Below are 25,379 nucleotides of genomic sequence, written 5' to 3' on the forward strand. Positions count from 1 at the left end.
AAAGGCAAATTTAATGAAACAGCCTTTTCAACAGCCATCTTTCGTTAACCCCGACGTGACAATTATGAAGTCACTATAATAATGACGTCATAATAGAGATTTGGAAGTTATGGACTCGTAACCTTCAAGTGAGCTTGGTAAAGGTATATAATGGGGCTGCAGTGTAAATGTAAATATTTTGGGATGCATGAAAGGATTTCTTTAGGATGCACGTACATTGTATACAATTTGTGAAACCATTTCAATTAATATATTTTAATTATTATTATATTACAATTATTTAATTGGCAAACATTTGCCAGTCAAGCTATGCTGTTCTCCAACAGCTCTTGTTTATTTTTGTTTGTAAAACTGTTCTAGTTTGCGATGAAATAAATACCCCTTATCGTGCCCCATAAGCATAGAGGTGTAATGTCAGGCCTGATGCAGCTCAGTGCCAAAGACGGCATCATAAAATGATAAGTGAAGTGATATATGGCATATGTTTAAAATCAGTAACAGAACTTATCTAATTAGTTTAATTTGATAGAATTTGCATTTGATGAATTCATTAAATTTGATATTATTAACACGGCCCAATATTCCTGTAAGGGGTAGGATCAGTTAGAGAAGTTCCACTGTTAAGTTATTTTTCAGTCACTGATTAAACTGAGGGATAATTACTGATTAAGAGTCCACAGTCTGCTGTTACTATCAGCCCCACAATTCAACATGTACTCATCCAAATCTATGATATTACCTGTTTATTTTGTAGGTTCTGGAAGAATTGGTAACAACATGTCTCTCAATGGCGGCAGATCTAAAAAAGTCCTCTATTGCATTCCCTGTCCTTGGCACTGGGAAGATGGGCTACCCTGCAGACTTGGTTGCCAAAGCGATGTTCGAGAGTGTCAAGAAGTTTCTCAACAGGCAGCAATCAAGATTCTCAGTGTATTTTGTGATTCTCAATAGTGACAGAGTTAATAGAAAGGTATCATATTACTTTGGTAATTACCATGGATACACAAATAATAGAAATGTATCATGTTACTTTGTTAATTACCATGGATACACAAATGATAGAAAGGTATCATGTTACTTTGTTAATTACCATGGATACACAAATGATAGAAAGGTATCATGTTACTTAGGTAATTACAATGGATACACAAATAATAGTAAGGTATCATGTTACTTTGTTAATTACCATGGATACACAAATAATAGTAAGGTATCATATTACTTTGGTAATTACCATGGATACACAAATGATAGAAAGGTATCATGTTACTTTGTTAATTACCATGGATACACAAATGATAGAAAGGTATCATGTTACTTAGGTAATTACCATAGATACACAAATGATAGAAAGGTATCATAATACTTTGGTAATTACCATGGATACACAAATAATAGAAAGGTATCATGTTACTTAGGTAATTACAATGGATACACAAATGATAGAAAGGTATCATGTTACTTAGGTAATTACAATGGATACACAAATAATAGAAAGGTATCATGTTACTTAGGTAATTACCATGGATACACAAATGATAGAAAGGTATCATGTTACTTAGGTAATTACCATGGATACACAAATGATAGAAAGGTATCATAATACTTTGGTAATTACCATGGATACACAAATGATAGAAAGGTATCATGTTACTTAGGTAATTACCATGGATACACAAATAATAGAAAGGTATTATGTTACTTAGGTAATTACCATGGATACACAAATGATAGAAAGGTATCATAATACTTTGGTAATTACCATGGATACACAAATAATAGAAAGGTATCATGTTACTTAGGTAATTACCATGGATACACAAATGATAGAAAGGTATCATGTTACTTAGGTAATTACCATGGATACACAAATAATAGAAAGGTGTTAATGTACTTTGTTAGTTACCATGGTAACACAGATAATAGAAAGGTGTTAATGTACTTTGTTAGTTACCATGGTAATACAGATAATAGAAAGGTGTCAATGTACTTTGTTAGTTACCATGGTAACACAGATAATAGAAAGGTGTTAATGTACTTTGTTAGTTACCATGGTAATACAGATAATAGAAAGGTGTTACTGTTCTTTGTTAGTTACCATGGTAACACAGATAATAGAAAGGTGTTAATGTACTTTGTTAGTTACCATGGGAACACAGATAATAGAAAGGTGTTAATGTACTTTGTTAGTTACCATGGTAACACGGATAATAGAAGGTGTTACAATGTACTTTGTTAGTTACCATGGAGTCAAAATATTACAAAGGAAAGATATTGCAGTGCAATTTTCCTAAGGCAAAGACCTGAAACAATATTAGTTAAGTAAATCAAAGTGCTGAATTTGGCTCAACCTTATATATTTTAAAACTGTGTAATCATTTTTTTGGATATAACAAAATATTTTCTTTATTCATGTTGGATTTGATATGAGCTAGTTTTACTGAGCTTACTTTCTATAGTTTTTTGATATACACAGGCTTTTGAAAGCTTAGGCCTGGAATCAGTCTATTCTGAAATGGAGCCAATGGAAGTTGATGAGGACTACAACACATATACAGTGCTCACAAAGCCCCATACTGATGGTGAGCATCTGTATGATTCTCTTAACAGTCAACAAGAAACTCAGCATAATCCATCCCTGGACGCTGATGAAAGTCCCTACATGGATACGAGGTATATCAATGTACCAGGAAGGGGAACACAAGCTTCTTCCCGCGCCAAAGCAGCTTCATATATGGATATGGAGGAAGTTAGAAAGATGTCTGATGACCATGGTCCAAAACTGTCTGATGACCATGATCCAAAACTGTCTGATGACCATGGTCCAAAACTGTCTGATGACCATGATCCAAAACTGTCTGATGACCATGATCCAAAACTGTCTGATGACCATGATCTGTATGTAAATATGCAGGGATACAAAGAGCCTAACAAAGAGATAAAGACTGCACCAGTCAGAAACTTGTCGCCAGGGGTCACAGGAAAGGACAAAGAGACAGAAACAGTGGAGGTACCACAGAGGACAAGAAAGTCATTGGAAGGTTTGTTTTTAGGGCATCTGATCCAACGGGTCAGGAGGATCTTTTGCCATCATGCTTCATCTGATGCCATCTGCCGTCCAAAAACTTTTCACATGATGTCAATGTCCTACCTGTGTCTTAGCTGTCCATGTCCTACCTGTGTCTTAGATGTCCATGTCCTACCTGTGTCCAAGCTGTCCATGTCCTACCTGTGTCTAGCTGTCCATGTTCTACCCATGTCCTACCTGTGTCTTAGCTGTCCAGGTCCTACTGTGTCCTAGCTGTCCATGTCCTACCTGTGTCCAAGCTGTCCATGTCCTACCTGTGTCTAGCTGTTCATGTCCTACTGTGTCCCAGCTACCCATGTCCTACTTGTGTCTAGCTGTTCATGTCCTACTGTGTCCCAGCTACCCATGTCCTACCTGTGTCCTATCTGTCCATGTCCTACTGTATCCTAGCAGTCCATGTCCTACCTGTGTCCTAGCTGTCCATGTCTACCTGTGTCCTAGCTGTCCATGTCCTACCTATGTCCTAGCTGTCTGTGTCCTACCTGTGTCCTCACTGCCCATGTCCTACCTGTGTCCTATCTGTCCATGTCTTACTGTGTCACAGCTGTCCATGTCCTACCTGTGTCTTAGCTGTCCATGTCCTACCTGTGTCCAAGCTGTCCATGTCCTACCTGTGTCCCAGCTGTCCATCTCCTACCTGTGTCTTAGCTGTCCATGTCTACCTGTGTCCTAGCTGTCCATGTCCTACCTATGTCCTAGCTGTCTGTGTCCTACCTGTGTCCTCACTGCCCATGTCCTACCTGTGTCCTATCTGTCCATGTCTTACTGTGTCACAGCTGTCCATGTCCTACCTGTGTCTTAGCTGTCCATGTCCTACCTGTGTCCAAGCTGTCCATGTCCTACCTGTGTCCCAGCTGTCCATCTCCTACCTGTGTCTTAGCTGTCCATGTCCTACCTGTGTCCTAGCTGTCCATGTTCTACCTATGTCTTAGCTGTCCATGTCCTACCTGTGTCCAAGCTGTCCATGTCCTACCTGTGTCCCAGCTGTCCATCTCCTACCTGTGTCCCAGCTGTCCATGTCCTACCTGTGTCCTAGCTGTCCATGTCATACCTATGTCCTAGATGCCCATGTTCTACCTGTGTCCTAGCTGCCCATGTCTTACTGTGTCACAGCTGTCCATGTCCTACCTGTGTCTTAGCTGTCCATGTCCTACCTGTGTCCAAGCTGTCCATGTCCTACCTGTGTCCCAGCTGTCCATCTCCTACCTGTGTCTTAGCTGTCCATCTCCTACCTGTGTCCTAGCTGTCCATGTTCTACCTATGTCTTAGCTGTCCATGTCCTACCTGTGTCCAAGCTGTCCATGTCCTACCTGTGTCCCAGCTGTCCATCTCCTACCTGTGTCCCAGCTGTCCATGTGCTACCTGTGTCCTAGCTGTCCATGTCATACCTATGTCCTAGATGCCCATGTTCTACCTGTGTCCTAGCTGTCCATGTTCTACCTATGTCTTACCTGTCCATGTCCTACCTATGTCCCATCTGTCCATGTGCTACCTGTGTCCTAGCTGTCCATGTCATACCTATGTCCTAGATGCCCATGTTCTACCTGTGTCCTAGCTGTCCATGTTCTACCTATGTCTTACCTGCCCATGTCCTACCTATGTCCCATCTGTCCATGTGCTACCTGTGTCCTAGCTGTCCATGTCATACCTATGTCCTAGATGCCCATGTTCTACCTGTGTCCTAGCTGTCCATGTTCTACCTATGTCTTACCTGCCCATGTCCTACCTATGTCCCATCTGTCCATGTCCTACCTGTGTCCTATCTGCCCATGTCCTACCTGTGTCCTATCTACCCATGTCCTACCTGTGTCCTATCTGTCCATGTCTTACTGTGTCACAGCTGTCCATGTCCTACCTGTGTCTTAGCTGTCCATGTTCTACATTTGTCCTAGCTGCCCCCATGTCCTACCTGTCCATGTCCTATCTGAACCTGTGTCCTTACTGTACCTGTGTCTTAGCTTCCCATGTCATATCTGTGTCCTAGCTGTACCTGTGTTCTACCAGTGTTCTAGCTGTCCATGTCCTACCTTTGTCCTACCTCTCAATGTCCTACCTATGTCCTACCTATGTCCTACCTATGTCCTACCTATGTCCTACATGTCAAACATGTCAATGCCCTAACTATGTCCTGCCTTTGCCTAAGTTTCTGTGTCCTTGCAGTACATGTATTTACATCTATTTTGTTGATGACAGATTTGCCACGGATACCTGACGAGCCACCCCAGTACATACGAGTGACCTATCCACAACCTTTACAAGAAGATACTATCAGGTTTTACTTCTTGAACAAAAAGAAATCAGGAGGTGGGGAGTTTCTCAAATTTGAGCACCACAGTATGAAGAGGGTGACGTTGATCCAGTTTGAGGACCCAGATGGTATGACAAAAAACAGTTTAACTCTTAATGAAAATGATTTAAAAAAATAAAACACACAAAAATAACCTAGAACTGCATATAGAGCAAAGATAGTTTGGTCCAGTGATCTAGACTCTGTTGTTCATCTGTTAGATTATTGCAGAGCTGCTCAAGGGATTTTTACTACTGAGTTAAATCAATAGGAAATTAGGTCACCTGAGACAAAGAGAACTATTCTAATCAACTTTTGTCCATCGTCCTGTGTTGTGCATTGTCAGTCCTTTGTCCTCCATTAGTCTGCCGTACAGGTAGGGCGTAAGAATTGTACCTGCTGCCCCCATTGCATGCCCTACAGGTAGGGCGTAAGAATTGTACCTGCTGCCCCCATTGCATGATCGTAAGAGGCGACCAAATTTGGGATCTTATCTTTTCTCTTATTTCTGAACAACTTTCTTCTTCCTAATGTCTCCCTTGATAATGCCTCACTTTTGGCCTTTAGTTGAGCGTTCGCCCCTGTGAGAAAGGCTTTGGGTTCTGTCCCCTAGCCGAGACATACCAGAGTCTTTAAAAATGGTAGTTGCTACTCCTGCTTAGCGCTCAGCATATTTGGAGTGGGACGACTGGTTCACCCGTTGTCAGTATAATGTGACCGGGTGTGGTGTGCTGCTGGGTGTCTTCGGCAGTATGTTTCAGTGAAGTAGCACTATAAAATCGGCAGAAGTTCCGGCCTATCACAGGGAGACTTGGCACGAACATACCGCAGCCTCCCAAAACACACATACGCACTCACCACACACATGCATGTCGCACGCACGGGAGGCCGTCCTCAAATGACCTTAGCTGTTAATAAGACGTTAAACAAAATAAACCAAACCAAACCAAATCCTCCATTCGTAACCAATTTACATTTTCGAATTCGGGTCATGGAGTAAAAGAGTCACATTGACTGAAATTTCAAAAATCTTCTTCTCAATACCCCAATAAGGTAGAATCAAATATTCTCCATACATGTAAAGGTCTTAAGTGTTTTACCAAAAATGTGAATTCCACGACACTGGGGTCTCAAGTTTGCCCCTGAGATGGGGTAAACTACTATGTTTATGAAGGGAAATCACATGTTTGACTATCATTTGTTTAATTTCTATTGGATTAATTCTAACATTTTAAGAATTATCGTTATTGGAATACAACTAGATGTATTTCACATGTTGGACCTGACTGACCTCTAGGGGCTGATGGATAGGGCCAAAAAGAGTCAAATTGACTGAAATAATTTAGACCTTGGGTGACTGTTAAGGCATATACCGGTGTCATATAAAATTCTGATCCCCATGAAATACCGACCCGGGTTGGTGATGATATGTATATAATCAGGGGTAGGTCAGTATTTTATAGGGGTAGGTCAATATTTTATGACAGTATGTATTACTTAAACAGTGATGATATGTATATTATAGGGGGTAGGTCAGTATTTTATGGGGGTAGGTCAGTATTTTATGGGAGTACATATTACTTAATTGGTGATGAATGTATATTATCAGGGGTAGGTCAGTATTTTATGGGAGTACGTATTTCTTAATTGGTGATGATATGTATATTATAGGGGTCAGTATTTTATAGGGGTAGGTCAGTATTTTATGGGAGTACATATTACTTAATTGGTGATGATATGTATATAATCAGGGGTAGGTCAGTATTTTAAGATAGAGGTTGTTACTGTGGCAGGATGTAGGATAGAGGTTGTTACTATGAGAGGATGTATGATAGAGGTTGTTACTATAAGAGGATGAATGATAGAGGTTGTTACTGTAGGAGGATGTATGATAGAGGTTGTTACTGTAGGAGGATGTATGATAGAGGTTGTTACTATAAGAGGATGAATGATAGAGGTTGTTACTGTAAGAGGATGAATGATAGAGGTTGTTAATATAAGAGGATGTATGATAGAGGTTGTTACTATAAGAGGATGTATGATAGAGGTTGTTACTGTAGGAGGATGTTTAATAGAGGTTGTTACTGTAAGAGGATGAATGATAGAGGTTGTTACTGTAAGAGGATGTATGATAGAGGTTGTTACTATAAGAGGATGTATGATAGAGGTTGTTACTGTAGGAGGATGTTTAATAGAGGTTGTTACTGTAGGAGGATGTATGATAAAGGTTGTTACTGTAAGAGGATGTATGATAAAGGTTGTTACATTGGGAGGCTGTATGATAGAGGTTGTTACTATAAGAGGATGTATGATAGAGGTTGTTACTGTAAGAGGATGTATGATGGAGGTTGTTACTGTAGGAGGATGTTTAATAGAGGTTGTTACTGTAAGGGGATGAATGATAGAGGTTGTTACTGTGGGAGGATGTATAATAGAGGCTGTTACTGTAGGAGGCTGTAGGAAAGAGGTTGTTACTGTGGGAGGATGTATGATGGAGGTTGTTAGTGTAAGAGGATGTAGGAAAGAGGTTGTTACAGTAGGAGGATGTATGATAGAGGTTGTTACTATGAGAGGATGTATGATAGAGGTTGTTACTGTAAGAGGATGTAGGAAAGAGGTTGTTACTGTGGGAGGATGTAGGATAGAGGTTGTTACTGTAGGAGGATGTATGATAGAAGTTGTTACCGTAAGAGGATGTATGATAGAGGTTGTTACTGTAGGAGGCTGTATGATAGAGGTTGTTACTATGAGAGGATGTATGATGTAGGTTGTTACTGTAGGAGGATGTTTAATAGAGGTTGTTACTGTAGGAGGATGTATGATAAAGGTTGTTACTGTAAGAGGATGTATGATAGAGGTTGTTACTGTAAGAGGATATATGATAGAGGTTGTTACTGTAAGAGCGGATGTATGATAGAGGTTGTTACTGTAAGAGCGGATGTATGATAGAGGTTGTTACTGTAAGAGAGGATGTATGATAGAGGTTGTTACTGTAAGAGGATGTATGATATAGGTTGTTACTGTAGGAGGATGTATGATAAAGGTTGTTACTGTAAGAGGATGTATGATAGAGGTTGTTACTGTAAGAGGATGTATGATAGAGGTTGTTACTGTAAGAGCGGATGTATGATAGAGGTTGTTACTGTAAGAGGATGTATGATAGAGGTTGTTACTGTAAGAGCGGATGTATGATAGAGGTTGTTACTGTAGGAGAATGCATCATAGAGGTTGGTGTTCTTTATTGGGGACTGTTTATGACATATAATAAGATTGTGATGGTATGAATTTATTCACATTACAGCTCTAATATAATATATCACTTGGAAAAAAAGTTAATTATAAAAATTGATATGTCTAAAGTATTTGCCAACATTTCTATTTAGAAAGTCTTAATTGCAACAGTTGGTCTCCCTATTATTCATCCTATTCATCCTATTCATCAAACCATGCAATGTGAAGTATTTTTTCTACACAAATTATATTTAGGTATTAAAGTAAAATTGGTAAATATTCTATAAATCTTATAAGTTTTTGGGGCATCCAGGATTTTAGTTTTTGGGAAAACAGGATGACACCTTTATCATAATTGAATTTTATTTGAGGCATTTATTTAATTTATTTAGATTATAGTTTGAAAGTAATATTATCTATATACATGTATATCCTCATATAAGCAATGAAAATATACTTGTGTATATATATATATATATAATTACAAAACATTGTTTTAAAGTAGGGTTTAAAACATCTTCAATTTATGCATCATAACTTATATATCTTAAGTTTTTAAGTATGATTTACCCCAAAACTAACATAAAATCTTCTTCTGCCATATTGATTTAAAATACATAATTATGTACATCATTTTTTTTCTTGTAAAGTACAGAAAATGCAGATGTTAGACATTAGACAGCATTGAACTTTCTTTTGTCAAAGTTTAAGAATCAATTAATATATATAATCAGAGATGTATATATAACTTACTTCATTTTCATTTGTATATACATTTGTGTATATATAGTTATACAGATTTCTGATATCATATCCTTGTTTATTTAAATCAGAAAAATATATAGTGTATACATGTATATCATGTTAAAATGTACAAATATAGATAGATTAATTGATACTAAATCATTAACACTATAAACTTTCTTTAGCCATATACATGTATATATATACCTGGTAATATTGTATAGGCCCGAAGGCCACACCTGAGTGCTGGTCACCTATAGCAACTGGTCATGATCTCACCTTTGCAGCTGATTATAATTAGCCCCCTGGCCCTATCCTCAGGTGTGAGACTGACAACCTGTTTATTTCTTGCAGGACTGACATGTAAGAATTATGTGTAAAAGCTTAGATGATTTAATAATGCTGTCAAGTTTGCTTTTATGTAAATTGTTTCATCACAATGTAGGGGGGATCAATATTTTATGGGGTAGGTCATTATTTTATGCATAAAATACTGACCCGGGTCGGTATTTTATGGGGGCTCAATATTTTATATGACACCGGGCTTCTTGTTACAATAATTGTCCCATTACTTGACTTGGAAAAACAGCAAAAGTAACTTAATTTTACTGATATCATGTTCAGCTGTTGCAAGAGTTCTTCACAAAAATCACAAATTTGAGGGGACAGAGCTGCAGGTTACCATGGTAACAGGTGAAATGCCCCCCAGCATAGAAGAGAAAAAGCTGTTGATTTGTGATATCAACCCTGCAACAACCTATGACACATTGGTCAACTTCCTGGAAGTCAAAGCTAAGGCAGTCCCTACAGATGTGATGTATGGCAACCGAAAAGACCGCGCTGTTGTCACGTTCAGTAGTAAACCAGGTACACAATGTACACCAATTTTTGGTGTTTTGGTAGAGTTACTTCCCTTGTTGAGATATTCTAGCTTTCATTTTGTTATGAAGCGTCATCAGTTTCTATATACAGAAACATTATTGAAGTGTACAATCACAGTTAGACCGGTTAATCAGTGTTTGTCCACTAGAATATCTCATTTCTGATTTTTTTTTTTTTTTTTGTATTTTCTAAGATTTATAGCAGTTGCATTCATATGATAGCTTTACTGGTAATGATACGTTTATAATTTGATCATTACTTACACGGACAGGTCTAGTCAAATTGATTAACATTTTGAGGTTTTTATTTTTCTACAGGTAATACTATGTGCCATGTGATATTATGTAGTTGTAAAAGTTTGTTTCATCAATAGGTATGTCAGTAAAAGTTTGAATCAGAATCACTTTTATTCTCATACGACTTTCTGTTTCTAGATTTTGACATGCTACAGAAGATTTGTCAGACTAAAACTTTAGAAGGCAACGTACTGAAAGTCTCCCATGTTCCTGTATCCTCTGTGGTGCTGGTGAAGGACTGCCCTGATGTATCAAATGACGCCATTATGCTGTTTTTTGAAAATGAGAAAAAAAGTGGTGGCGGTGATGTTGAGAAAGTGGAGATCATGTCACAGAGATCAGAATGTCTCGTCCATTTTGCTGATCCTGCAGGTATAATATACCTATATGTGTAATGTATGGTACTGTATAGGGGTGAAGGAAACACGAAACTGACAGGTGCTATTATTTCAGGAAATAGAGAGACATTGAACTATCTATAATGTAGCTGATCCCTAAGCTTTAAAGTTTAAAACAATATCAGTGATCTACAACTGTATTTTACAGTAGATCCTTTAAATATCTTGTGGGTAACTTCACAAATATTGTCAACATTGAAATGTAACAACCTAAATTGTAGTGTTAAAATGTTTATATTTATCAATCACGGACTGTTGGCGAGGTCAATACTGTGTTATACTGACCTGGTAGAATCAAATATTAACCAAGGGTGAATTATGAGGTCAATATTTTATATCTACCTGGTTGGTATAATACCATATTGACTGAATCAAAGTTCCCGAATCTATATTAGATATGAAACTTTTTTGCAAAAGTTTAATTGCATCATAGTTATAACAGGAACTTAACAGTTGGGCAATAATAATGATAATGACGTCATAAACTTAATATTGACTCAGTATTTCTAAAAATAGAAACATCAGATTGAAATAAAAAAAATTAACCTCCGTGTGACCATGTTTTAGCCAATGAGAATTAAGGAAAATTCAACCATATATAATTTATATTTATATATTTTGATATTGTGCAGTATTATAGAATGTTCTGATTTTCTTAACTAACAGTGGCCAAGAGAGTTTGTGATCCTGAAAGGAAATTGGAAATAGAGAAGAAGGCTGTGGCAGCAAGTCTATACTACCCATATTTAAGATCATCGGAATTTAATTCATCTGGGAGCAAATCAACAGAAACGAAGGATCTGTCAAGAAAAAGCTCTGCAGAGAAAAGGATAACTAGATCGTTACCAGACCCACCACTCCACGCCTCCATGACCTTACCAAAGCCTATAACTTTGCCCGACATTGAATCAAATCTTACCAAGTTTATTATAAATTCTGAACCCAACAAATCAGCATTTGAAAGAATGGTGTTGAAAGTGAAGGGCAAGGTCATTTGGCCAGAAGATCTGGAAAATGATATGATCAGGATCACTTGTATGATTGATGTGACTGCAGAAAATGCTGCAATGGAAGTGGAGCAATGGTCTGCGGAAATCTACAGAAATGTTAAAAAGTTTTTTGGCCCTATGACCACAGAGGAAGTTCCAGTAGTTAGACAAGCTTGGACATCTGTCCTTTCAAAGTTACAGTCTTTAAACATATCTTACCCTGATGGAGTTGCTGTAATCCTTAAGCGTGAAGACTACACAATAGTGATAGCTGGACATAAAAAATTTGTAGAGGATGTGAAAAAAAAAGTAGAGGAAATCACAAGAACTGAAGAAAACTTGAGGGAGGAAGCAGAACAGGTCTCCAAGTCAGAGGTGCTGAAAATGTACCAGATACAAATACTGTGGAAATTCAAGTTTAAAGAAGAGATCAAGAAAATTTACCCTAAACTTGAGGTTGAGGTTGATGTTGATAATAGGAAGATCACCTTTACCGGAGTGCTGAGAGAAGTAGATCAGGGGAGAACAGATATGAGAGTGAAGTTAGAAGCATTACAGAGCTATTCTTTGGCCATATCACGGGGAATGAAGGACTTGTTCTTCAAACTGCCAGCTAAAACTGAATTTGTTCAAAAGCTAAAGCAACGCCACCTTGTGGTTGTGTGGGACATCCCTCCTCATCAAGACACCTGTGTCATGTATGCAAAAACCCTTGAAAATGCCAAAGAGGCGGTCAGTATATTTACTGAGGTATTGAAAGAGAAGAAAATACCATTGAAAGATGACTTACAGAAAATTATTTCAACTACAAAATGGCAGTTAGCTTTGAAAAATATTTTCTCCAGGTATCCAGAAGAAGTTCAAATTAGTGTGGAAGAAAGCTGTGTCTATGTGACAGCTGTTTCTGTAGTGTATGGTCAAGTGTGTGGCTGTATTGATGCCGAAATCAGTGAATACAAAAAAATTCATGATACCCACAAGGAATTCCTTTCAGTTGAAGAAGGAGTTTTTAGCTTCTTAGAAAAACATCAACGGTATGAAATTGAAACCAGCACTCTTGCATTACAGAAAGCTTTAAATTTAATTGTGAAAACACGAAACTCCAAAGTCAAGCCGGGGTATGATTTGGAAGGTACCAGAGATGCCATAGACTTAGCCAAGAAGAAACTCCAATGTGTTATTGACAAGGTATCCATGGATACCCACACAATGCAGGCAGTAGGTGCAGCAGACTTTTTTAACTCTTCAGATGGACAGGACAAAATACGACAGATCGAACACGCAGTATCATCAGTCATAAGGAAGTCAGCAGAATACAGAGGTGCTCAGGAGGTCAGAGGTCAGAGTCCAAATCCAGTTACCAAGGCGAAGTGTACTGTTGGCCCAGGTCAGCAGTGTATTGTCGTTGAGGGCGACATGACCAAGCTAAAAGTGGATGTAATGGTTAATGCTGCCAACACCGACATGATACTTGGAGGTGGGATTGCAGGCGCCATTTTAGCAGCAGGTAATGTAGTCCACACACACTTTCTTCAGGGGAAAACTTTTAAAGAAACACTTTACTCAGATCAGCTCACTGAAGTGTTCAGCAATGCTTATTGCAACATGCCTAAATTGTTCTTAAGGATATTCATGTATTGAAGTCAGGCTGCCAAAAATTCTGAAGTTAAACTTTTGTTCTCGTGATGATTTTAAAGCCCACCATCATCAGGAGGTGGGTTATTCAAATCACCCTGCCGCTCTTGATCCATCTTATATCATCCATCTGTCTGTCTGTAAATATTACTTGTTATCACTATTTCTTGAAAAGTGCTGCAAGTATATTTCTCAAACATCATGTGTAGGTTCCCCATGGTCAATAATTGTGCTCAATAAATTTTGAGTCTGATCATAAAAAACAAAATGGCTTACAGGCAGCCATCTTTAATTTTGACAGTTGAAGTACTGGAATTGCTGATAGGCGATTCTTTCTTTTTGTTTTTGTTATATCTATTTCTTGAAAAGTACTGAAAGGATTTTTTTTCAAACTTTATATGTAAGTTCTTGGTTCCAGTTGTGCACATTTGAATCTCAATGAAATTTCGCAGAATTTTTTCATGGCAAAACATCAACCAAATTGTGAATTATGTGGTCTCCTGGTTGACCCCAAAGAGGACTGACAGTAGGGGCAAAAATGGGTCAAATCAACTGAAATTTCAAACATTTTCTTTTCAAGACCCAAGTAAAATAGATAGAGGATATCTAACAGTGTCTTCAGTAATACCAAATATATTTCACGAGTGTGGCTAATATTTTGATATTTTTTACTCGTGCTGCTGCGCACTCGTAAAAAATATCAAAATATTAGCCACACTCGTGAAATATATTTGGTATTACTGAAGACACTGTTAGATATTCTGTTTATTACATTTTTTATCAACGAAAAACCTACCCCGTTTGCTAACTAGGCCTACAGCGAAAGTTTGCATACAAAAAAAGTAGTTCTCCCTGTCCAGGTGCTGACATATATGTCGGGCTTTCTGATTGGTCAATTATTTTGGTATTTTCTAATCATTAATTTGGTTGGTCAAATCAGCAAAAGTGATATTTTTCACTAGTGAGAAATGTGGTATTTTGAAAAATATCACTTTTATAGAATGAATAATTTTTTATATTTCACTGGTAAAAATGTAATAAAATCCAACACTCATCATAGATGAAAGGGTCTTAAGGTGTTTTACCAAATTTGTGAATTTCATGACTCTGTGTTCTCATATTTGCACCTGGGGAGGGGGTAAACTTTTCTATAGTGTATTTAGGGAAATAACATTTTTTTAGCACGATATGAACATGTTGGTGCTGACTGACCCTGGGGCTGATGGACAGGGCCAGAAAGGGTCAATTGACTCAAATGTTTCAGAACTCAGGTGACTGTTGAGGCCCATGGCCTCATGTCCAAACTATACATATCATATTAATCTTAAAATAAACCCAGGCCTCCCCTAGTGTAAAAGTTTAGCATTAAAGTTTGTGGAAAGCTTATTTGTAAATCAAGTTTATCTTACTATTTTAAAATTGCCGATTCAACAAAAATAAAGAAAGGGGCTTTTTTGTTGGTAGAGGCTTATTTGTGGATAAATATAGTACTAGCTATTCAGGATATTGATGATTATGTTTCAGGTGGTCCTACTATTCAGGATGAATGTGATGAATATGTGAGGAAACATGGTCAAGTACCAGAGGGAAAGGCCATTATCAGCCGTTCTGGAAATCTACCCTGTAAACGGGTGGTACATGCTGTTGGTCCTGTTTGGCAAAACGGAAAAAATAAAGAAGAGGGAAAACTGCGATGTGCCATTTACAGGAGCTTAGAATTGGCAACAAACCATCGGTCTATTGCCTTGCCAGCAATCAGTGCTGGCATCTTTGGTTACCCACTGGCTAAATCTGTGGAAGCCATTATTGAAATAGTCCAGCACTTCTTCACCAAACAGCCATCAACCCAGATCAGAAGCGTGTACCTCTGTGACACTGATCACCAGACTGTGAAACTCTTCATCAAGGAACTGGTGTCCATATATAGTCCCCAGAAAGTCAAGACCTTTGATGATACAGATTCTACTTCATCTGCAGGTAAGCAAATCAAGACCTGCAATGACACAGATTCTAATTAATTACTGTATGTAAGTTTAACCTATGAGTGACATAGATTTTGCTTCATTAGGGGCAAGTTTGATCATCGACTGTTAATCCTCTAGTAAGGATTTTCATCTATTGCAATAACATATTATGCAGATGCAAAAATAGCCAACCACTGCCATGCTTCCAAATGATGACATGTGCATGAAGCATGATTTTTGGATTCTGTGGTTAGATAAAACAAACCCTATTGGCTGAGCTATATAGTCCTCATAACTTTCTCTACACGTACAGATTCTACATACCTACATGTATATGTAAGTAAAGTGAGTTTAAATGCTGCTTTTGCATTGAGATCATATACATATATATCTTCTGATGGATCTCGATCAATGTAAATGAATTATGTCCTGCGATGACACTTTTCAGTAATGATGAAAGTTCAACATTCAGATGACATCTCCGAATGTCACCTTAAGGGGATTCTACTTCTTCAGTTGCTTTGTCAATATTAATTTTGTGCACTCAAGTTTTAGCACATAACAGTGGTCAATCATAGCGTTGATGAATCGGTCAGTAAGAATGATGATGAATCGATCAATCAGAGTGATGGTGAATCAGTCAATCAGAGAGATGATGAATCGGTCAATCATAGTGTTGATGAATCGGTCAATCATAGTGTTGATGAATCGGTCAATCATAGTGACGATGAATCAGTCAATCATAGTGATGATGAATCAGTCAATCAGAATAATGATGAATCTGTCAATCAGAGTGATGATGAATCGGTCAATCATAGTGTTGATGAATCAGTCAATCAGTGATGATGAATCGGTCAATCATAGTGTTGATGAATCGGTCAATCATAGTGATGGTGAATCAGTCAATCAGAATGATGATGAACCTGTCAATCAGAGTGTTGATGAATCGGTCAATCAGAGTAATGATGAATCAGTCAATCATAGTGTTGATGAATCTGTCAATCAGAGTGATGATGAATCGGTCAATCAAAGTGATGATGAATCAGTCAATCATAGTGATGATGAATCTGTCAATCAGAATGATGATGAATCTGTCAATCAGAGTAATGATGAATCTGTCAATCAGTGATGATGAATCAGTCAATCAGTGATGATGAATCAGTCAATCAGAGTAATGATGAATCTGTCAATCAGGGTGATGATGAATCAGTCAATCATAGTGTTGATGAATCAGTCAATCAGTGATGATGAATCGGTCAATCATAGTGTTGATGAATCGGTCAATCATAGTGATGGTGAATCAGTCAATCAGAATGATGATGAACCTGTCAATCAGTGATGATGAATCGGTCAATCATAGTGTTGATGAATCAGTCAATCAGAGAGATGATGAATCAGTCAATCAGTGATGATGAATCGGTCAATCAGAGAGATGATGAATCAGTCAATCAGGGTGATGATGAATCGGTCAATCAGAGTGATGATGAATCGGTCAATCATAGTGTTGATGAATCGGTCAATCATAGTGTTGATGAATCAGTCAATCAGAGAGATGATGAATCAGTCAATCAGGGTGATGATGAATCGGTCAATCAGGGTGATGATGAATCGGTCAATCATAGTGTTGATGAATCAGTCAATCATAGTGTTGATGAATCGGTCAATCATAGTGATGATGAATCGGTCAATCAGAGTAATGATGAATCAGTCAATCAGAGTAATGATGAATCAGTCAATCATAGTGTTGATGAATCAGTCAATCAGAGTAATGATGAATCAGTCAATCAGAGTAATGATGAATCAGTCAATCAGAGAGATGATGAATCAGTCAATCAGTGTAATGATGAATCAGTCAATCAGTGATGATGAATCGGTCAATCATAGTGTTGATGAATCAGTCAATCATAGTGTTGATGAATCGGTCAATCAGAGTAATGATGAATCTGTCAATCAGTGATGATGAATCAGTCAATCAGAGTAATGATGAATCTGTCAATCAGGGTGATGATGAATCAGTCAATCAGTGATGATGGATCAGTCAATCATAGTGTTGATGAATCAGTCAATCAGAGTGATGATGAATCAGTCAATCATAGTGTTGATGAATCGGTCAATCAGGGTGATGATGAATCAGTCAATCAGTGATGATGAATCGGTCAATCATAGTGTTGATGAATCAGTCAATCATAGTTATGATGAATCAGTCAATCAGAGTAATGATGAATCAGTCAATCATAGTGTTGATGAATCTGTCAATCAGAGTGATGATGAATCAGTCAATCATAGTGATGATGAATCAGTCAATGATAGTGATGATGAATCTGTCAATCAGAGTGATGATGAATCAGTCAATCAGTGATGATGAATCTGTCAATCATAGTGATGATGAATCAGTCAATCAGAGTAATGATGAATCTGTCAATCAGAGTGTTGATGAATCGGTCAATCATAGTGATGATGAATCAGTCAATCATAGTGATGATGAATCTGTCAATCAGAATGATGATGAATCTGTCAATCAGAGTGATGATGAATCGGTCAATCAAAGTGTTGATGAATCAGTCAATCAGTGATGATGAATCAGTCAATCATAGTGATGATGAATCAGTCAATCATAGTGATGATGAATCTGTCAATCAGAATGATGATGAATCTGTCAATCAGAGTGATGATGAATCTGTCAATCATAGTGTTGATGAATCAGTCAATCAGTGATGATGAATCAGTCGATCAGAATGATGATGAAGCAGTCAATCATAGTGATGATGAATCTGTCAATCAGAGTGATGATGAATCAGTCAATCATAGTGATGATGAATCTGTCAATCATAGTGTTGATGAATCAGTCAATCAGTGATGATGAATCAGTCGATCAGAATGATGATGAAGCAGTCAATCATAGTGATGATGAATCTGTCAATCAGAGTGATGATGAATCTGTCAATCAGAGTGATGATGAATCTGTCAATCATAGTGTTGATGAATCAGTCAATCAGTGATGATGAATCAGTCGATCAGAATGATGATGAAGCAGTCAATCATAGTGATGATGAATCTGTCAATCAGAGTGATGATGAATCAGTCAATCATAGTGATGATGAATCAGTCAATCAGAGTGATGATGAATCAGTCAATTAGTGCAATCATAAGTTAGCGTAATGCTTTCATCCCAAAACTGATAAAATATGAATGTTAACAGTATGTCAAAGTCTGAGCTTGGTATTGTGGAATATTTCTTAATATTTCTGTTTCTAGATCAAGGATTCTAACATAACATGACTGTGCTATCTTTGTAAGTTTTCTTCTTATTCTTTTTTGGAAAAAAAAACAATCTTTTTTTTCAACTTTGTAGAGGAGGAATCCTTTGATGAAGTCACTTCTGATGAGGAGTCGGAGGACGAAAGTTATGATGTACCTAGAAATTCTCACAGAAATACAGCTGTTCGAGTGGTCCGAGGAGAGTTGGCAAAGACCAAGGTGTGTGATCTTATTAGTTAGAATTACTGTACCATCACAATTTCTGAAAATAAGAATTTACCTGGATTTTAAGGAACATTATGTCATGACATTATCCGTGCGTCCGTCTGTCCGTGCATCCATCCGTCCGTGCATCCATCCGTCCATCCATCCACAATGTGATGTGCAGAACTAATACATTTTTGAGTCTTAATCATGCTTTTCCAGCTCTTAGTTCTTTCATCTTTAAACTACATTAATATGTAGTTATCACCTGCTTTCACCAAAATGGTTTAAAAGTTTAATTTGGATTTGTCTGTCTGTCTGTCACGCTTTGTTTCCATGAAATAACTGCAACAAATGTTAGTGGGTCTCAAGTGACCTATTCTAATCACCTTTTGTCCGTCTTCGTCTGTCATCCGTCATGCGTCCGTAAACAATTTACATTTTCGACTTCTTCTCCAAAACTGCAGAACCAAATTCAATGAAATTTGGCAGGAAGGTTCTTTGGCTAAAGGTCAACCAAAATTATGAATTATATGGTCCCCAACCCCCAGGGGTCTGAGGGGCAGGGCTAAAAATGGTCAAATTGACTGAAATTTCAAAAATCTTCTTCTATATACTCTCAGATATGGTGGAATTAAACATTCTGATTCTGTTGAGCTACAATGACATCAATTGCAGTTCCCTGTGTTATGAAAGGAACTGCAATGCACTCTGGGAGAGATTACAATGACATGTTTACTTCAAACCTAAAAAATATTTACCATCAATATGGCAGGAAAGCAAGGGATAAAAATTCCATGAATTTGCTTGTATAGTTTCTGTTGTCATTGATCAAAACTTATAAAGGTGGTAGTTTTCACCAGAGATAAATATCATTTTGATATTTTTACTGCAATATGCAATAATTTTCATTACCTCCTCATGATGAAGTCAAGGAGGAGATAAAGCAATCCATTTGTGTGTAGGTTCATTCTTTGCCATCACCCTTACATGATTTGATTTTTAAACAGATTTTTCTCAATCTTCAAATATTGGTCAAGTTTGAGAATACCTTGAATGAGTTAATGTTTCAGAGTGCCAAGGTCAAGGTCAAAATTACTACTGATAAAGAGAATTCTAGCCATCACTGTAGCGACCTTATTTTAAAATGGATTTAGACTAAATTTAACATGAAACAAGTGTGTGTTTCAGTGTGCCAAGCTAGGCCAAAGTCATGGTTAGTTATAGAGATTTGTCATTGCTTTAACAACTTCAAGTAAATTTTAAATGGATTTTGATCACACATATACATTTGCACATAAGGCGAGTATGAGAATATCTCAAAAGAGTAACTTGATGTTAAAGATTGTACAATGGTGATCACCAAGATACTTCCAGCATCTCTACAGTATTAAATATAGGATATTAACATCTGGAACCATAGAACATACCAGTCGATTAATCACTGAACATGTAATGGTATAAAATTGTGTTATATTTCAGGCTGACGTATTGGTAAATTCTGCTGGAAATAACCTGGTGTTGAATGTCGGTGTGCTGTCCAGCTCACTACTAAAGTACGGAGGACAGTCCCTCCAGACAGAATGTACCCAGAGATACCCCAGGGGAATATCACCTGGAGATGTCGCTATCACAACAGGTGGAAATCTTCAGTGTAAAAATGTGTATCATGGAACATTTGACAGCTGGGGCAATGACCAGGACAGATGTGTACAGGTAAGTGTGAGGATAATGAATGTGTAAGTGTGAGGATAATGTATGTGTAAGTGTAAGGGTAATATATGTGTAAGTGTGAGGGTAATGTATGTGTAAGTGTGAGGGTAATAATTGTGTAAGTGTGAGGGTAATGAATGTGTAAGTGTGAGGGTATATGTATGTGTAAGTGTGAGGGTAATGTATGTTTAAGTGTGAGGGTAATGTATGTGTAAGTGTGAGGGTATTGTACGCGTGAGGGTAATGTATGTGTAAGTGTAAGGGTTATGTATGTGTAAGTGTTAGGGTTATGTATGTGTAAGTGTAAGGGTTATGTATGTGTAAGTGTGAGGGTTATGTATGTGTAAGTGTGAGGGTAATGTATGTGTAAGTGTAAGGGTTATGTATGTGTAAGTGTGAGGGTTATGTATGTGTAAGTGTGAGGGTAATGTATGTGTAAGTGTAAGGGTTATGTATGTGTAAGTGTGAGGGTAATGTATGTGTAAGTGTGAGGGTAATGTATGTGTAAGTGTGAGGGAAGTGTATGTGTAAGTGTGAGGGTAATGTATGTGTAAGTGTGAGGGTTATGTATGTGTAAGTGTGAGGGAAGTGTATGTGTAAGTGTGAGGGTAATGTATGTGTAAGTGTGAGGACAATGTATGTGTAAGTGTGAGGACAATGTATGTGTAAGTGTGAGGGAAGTGTATGTGTAAGTGTGAGGGAAGTGTATGTGTAAGTGTGAGGGTAATGTATGTGTAAGTGTGAGGGAAGTGTATGTGTAAGTGTGAGGGAAGTGTACATGTAAGTGTGAGGGTAATGTACATGTAAGTGTGAGGACAATGTATGTTAAGTGTGAGGGTTATGTATGTGTAAGTGTGAGGGTTATGTATGTGTAAGTGTGAGGACAATGTATGTGTAAGTGTGAGGGTTATGTATGTGTAAGTGTGAGGGTAATGTATGTGTAAGTGTGAGGACAATGTATGTGTAAGTGTGAGGGTTATGTATGTGTAAGTGTGAGGGTAATGTATGTGTAAGTGTGAGGACAATGTATGTGTAAGTGTGAGGGTTATGTATGTGTAAGTGTGAGGGTAATGTATGTGTAAGTGTGAGGACAATGTATGTGTAAGTGTGAGGGTTATGTATGTGTAAGTGTGAGGGTTATGTATGTGTAAGTGTGAGGACAATGTATGTGTAAGTGTGAGGGTTATGTATGTGTAAGTGTGAGGGTAATGTATGTGTAAGTGTGAGGACAATGTATGTGTAAGTGTGAGGAAAGTGTATGTGTAAGTGTGAGGGTAATGTACATGTAAGTGTGAGAGTAATGTATGTGTAAGTGTGAGGGTAATGTATGTGTAAGGGTGGTCGGGTAGCACAGTGTTAACACACTTGCCTTTCACCTAGGCCGGGTTTGATTCCCCGATCGCATGTGAAAAGGTATTGGGTCACCTACGCTTTCCTCTCGCAGTAAGACCCCTCACTCGTTTCCATCCAGGCTAACAAGAGTGATAAATAGTGTATGGGTGAGTGTAGGGATAGTGTAGGGTAGTGTATGGGTGAGTGTAGGGCTGGTGTGTGGATGAGTTTAGGGGTAGTGTAAGGTAGTGTAGGAGTGAGTGTAGGGCTGGTGTGTGGATAAGTTTAGGGGTAGTGTAAGGTAGTGTATGGGTGAGTGTAGGGATAGTGTAGGATAGTGTAGGAGTGAGTGTAGGGCTGGTGTGTGGATGAGTTTAGGGGTAGTGTAAGGTAGTGTAGGAGTGAGTGTAGGGATAGTGTAGGGTAGTGTAGGAGTGAGTGTAGGGCTGGTGTAGGGTAGTGTATGGGTGAGTGTAGGGCTGGTGTGTGGATGAGTTTAGGGGTAGTGTAGGGTAGTGTAGGAGTGAGTGTAGGGCTGGTGTGTGGATGAGTTTAGGGGTAGTGTAAGGTAGTGTAGGAGTGAGTGTAGGGATAGTGTAGGGTAGTGTATGGGTGAGTGTAGGGATAGTGTAGGGTAGTGTAGGAGTGAGTGTAGGGCTGGTGTGTGGATGAGTTTAGGGGTAGTGTAAGGTAGTGTATGGGTGAGTGTAGGGCTGGTGTGTGGATGAGTTTAGGGGTAGTGTAAGGTAGTGTAGGAGTGAGTGTAGGGCTGGTGTGTGGATGAGTTTAGGGGTAGTGTAGGGTAGTGTAGGAGTGAGTGTAGGGCTGGTGTGTGGATGAGTTTAGGGGTAGTGTATGGATGAGAATGGAGTTACAGATATGTGTGAGAGTAGAGAACAGGTGGATGTTTAGCTTAATCAATGGAGTGTCAAACTGGTATATTGGCCAGAAATTCTGAATTCTTACAAACTAAAACAAAATCACCTAGTTTTGACCCCAAGACACCAAAAATTACTTACATTAAAACATCCCAGCTCACAGTATATTGCTGTTTTAAGGCAAATTCACTTGGAAATATGATTTCTTTGAAACAAAAGTCATGATGAACTGATAAAGGATTTTTTTAGGACATGATGAAGCAAAATTTATCAGAATTGAACTAAGAGTCAGCTGACTAAAGGTTGAATTCTTTTTGTACTGATGAACATTTTATATGACATTTTGTTTGACAATATGAAGCAGAGTTAGTTCGAATTTAACCAAGGAGTAAAGGTCAATGTCTTTGGGTCAAAGGTGAAGGTCTGATTTTATATCTTTTCATGGATGAACATGAAGTCGAAATTATACAAGAAGTCAACATACAAAAGATCAAGATCACTGGGCCAAAGCCAAAGGTCAAGTTTATTAGGGTCAAAAGGTCAAATACACAGTGTATCTCTGACTATGACACTGGCTCACAGATATTAGCTCACCTGCTCAAAGGGCAAGTGAGATGAAGCTGTGATAAGGTGTTCGTTGTTACATTATCATTTTATAAATGCTATCATGTTCTTTTTCAGACTTTAAAAAAATTTGTAAATACCTGTCTAAACACGGCTGACAAGTTTAATATGACCTCTATCGCATTCCCTGCCCTTGGTGCTGGTCGCCTTGGTTACCCAGCTGCCACTGTAGCCAAGGTGATGCTGTCATGTGTTAGAGGATTTGAGAGGGCTATGCCTGACTCCTGTCTGACAACGGTGATGTTTGTAGTGTATCCACAAGATAAACAGTCTGTGCAGGTGAGTATGTAGAGGAAAAGGAGAAAGCAGGGGAGGGAAGAATACCTACATGTCATTTCTCTGGTAGGCATTATAGTCATGAGATGGAGTTATGTTTAATGAGCTGGAGAATTTTAATAACTTGTTTTCTTCAAACTCTTAAAAATCTAAATAATTGACCTTGTAGTGAATGGTGAGATTTATAGCATGCAAGCTAGCCACTCATGATAAGGTGATGCAAATACTCATTTTATGCAAGTTAGTATAGAACATTATATGGCATTTCCTGGGCGTATATTGTACATTGTTCCGTCCTGTGGTACTTTCGTTTCCTGGGCGTATATTGTACATTGTTCCATTCTGTGGTACTTTCGTTTCCTGGGAGTATATTGTACATTGTTCCGTCCTGTGGTACTTTCGTTTCCTGGGCGTATATTGTACATTGTCCCGTCCTGTGGTACTTTCGTTTCCTGGGCGTATATTGTACATTGTCCCGTCCTGTGGTACTTTCGTTTCCTGGGCGTATATTGTACATTGTTCCGTCCTGTGGTACTTTCGTTTCCTGGGCGTATATTGTACATTGTTCCGTCCTGTGGTACTTTCGTTTCCTGGGCGTATATTGTACATTGTTCCGTCCTGTGGTACTTTCGTTTCCTGGGCGTATATTGTACATTGTTCCGTCCTGTGGTACTTTCGTTTCCTGGGCGTTTATTGTACATTGTTCAGTCCTGTGGTACTTTCGCTTCCTGGGCGTATATTGTACATTGTTCAGTCCTGTGGTACTTTCGCTTCCTGGGCGTATATTGTACATTGTTCCGTCCTGTGGTACTTTCGCTTCCTGGGCGTATATTGTACATTGTTCCGTCCTGTGGTACTTTCGTTTCCTGGGCGTATATTGTACATTGTCCCGTCCTGTGGTACTTTCGTTTCCTGGGCGTATATTGTACATTGTCCCGTCCTGTGGTACTTTCGTTTCCTGGGCGTATATTGTACATTGTCCCGTCCTGTGGTACTTTCGTTTCCTGGGCGTATATTGTACATTGTCCCGTCCTGTGGTACTTTCGTTTCCTGGGCGTATATTGTACATTGTCCCGTCCTGTGGTACTTTCGTTTCCTGGGCGTATATTGTACATTGTCCCGTCCTGTGGTACTTTCGTTTCCTGGGCGTATATTGTACATTGTCCCGTCCTGTGGTACTTTCGTTTCCTGGGCGTATATTGTACATTGTTCCGTCCTGTGGTACTTTCGTTTCCTGGGCGTTTATTGTACATTGTTCAGTCCTGTGGTACTTTCGCTTCCTGGGCGTATATTGTACATTGTTCCGTCCTGTGGTACTTTCGCTTCCTGGGCGTATATTGTACATTGTTCCGTCCTGTGGTACTTTCGCTTCCTGGGCGTATATTGTACATTGTCCCGTCCTGTGGTACTTTCGCTTCCTGGGCGTATATTGTACATTGTCCCGTCCTGTGGTACTTTCGTTGCCTGGGCGTATATTGTACATTGTCCCGTCCTGTGGTACTTTCGTTTCCTGGGCGTATATTGTACATTGTCCCGTCCTGTGGTACTTTCGTTTCCTGGGCGTATATTGTACATTGTCC

General features: G+C 38.5%; 1 protein-coding gene across 1 annotated transcript in view; it reads left to right on the plus strand.

Moving 5' to 3' along the window:
• Positions 1 to 25,379, plus strand: part of LOC117339955 (protein mono-ADP-ribosyltransferase PARP14-like) — a 72,708-nt gene that overhangs the window by 6,216 nt on the left and 41,113 nt on the right. Inside the window, exons 4-13 of the mRNA XM_033901679.1 lie at positions 755 to 970; positions 2,477 to 3,041; positions 5,282 to 5,464; positions 9,975 to 10,217; positions 10,667 to 10,900; positions 11,593 to 13,422; positions 15,075 to 15,527; positions 18,867 to 18,991; positions 20,459 to 20,692; positions 23,581 to 23,802. Of these exons, the coding sequence (XP_033757570.1) occupies positions 755 to 970; positions 2,477 to 3,041; positions 5,282 to 5,464; positions 9,975 to 10,217; positions 10,667 to 10,900; positions 11,593 to 13,422; positions 15,075 to 15,527; positions 18,867 to 18,991; positions 20,459 to 20,692; positions 23,581 to 23,802 (4,305 nt within the window). The remainder of the gene's footprint in view (positions 1 to 754; positions 971 to 2,476; positions 3,042 to 5,281; positions 5,465 to 9,974; positions 10,218 to 10,666; positions 10,901 to 11,592; positions 13,423 to 15,074; positions 15,528 to 18,866; positions 18,992 to 20,458; positions 20,693 to 23,580; positions 23,803 to 25,379) is intronic.

This window comes from Pecten maximus, chromosome 12, assembly GCF_902652985.1.
Source record: "Pecten maximus chromosome 12, xPecMax1.1, whole genome shotgun sequence".
Lineage (NCBI taxonomy): Eukaryota > Metazoa > Mollusca > Bivalvia > Pectinida > Pectinidae > Pecten > Pecten maximus.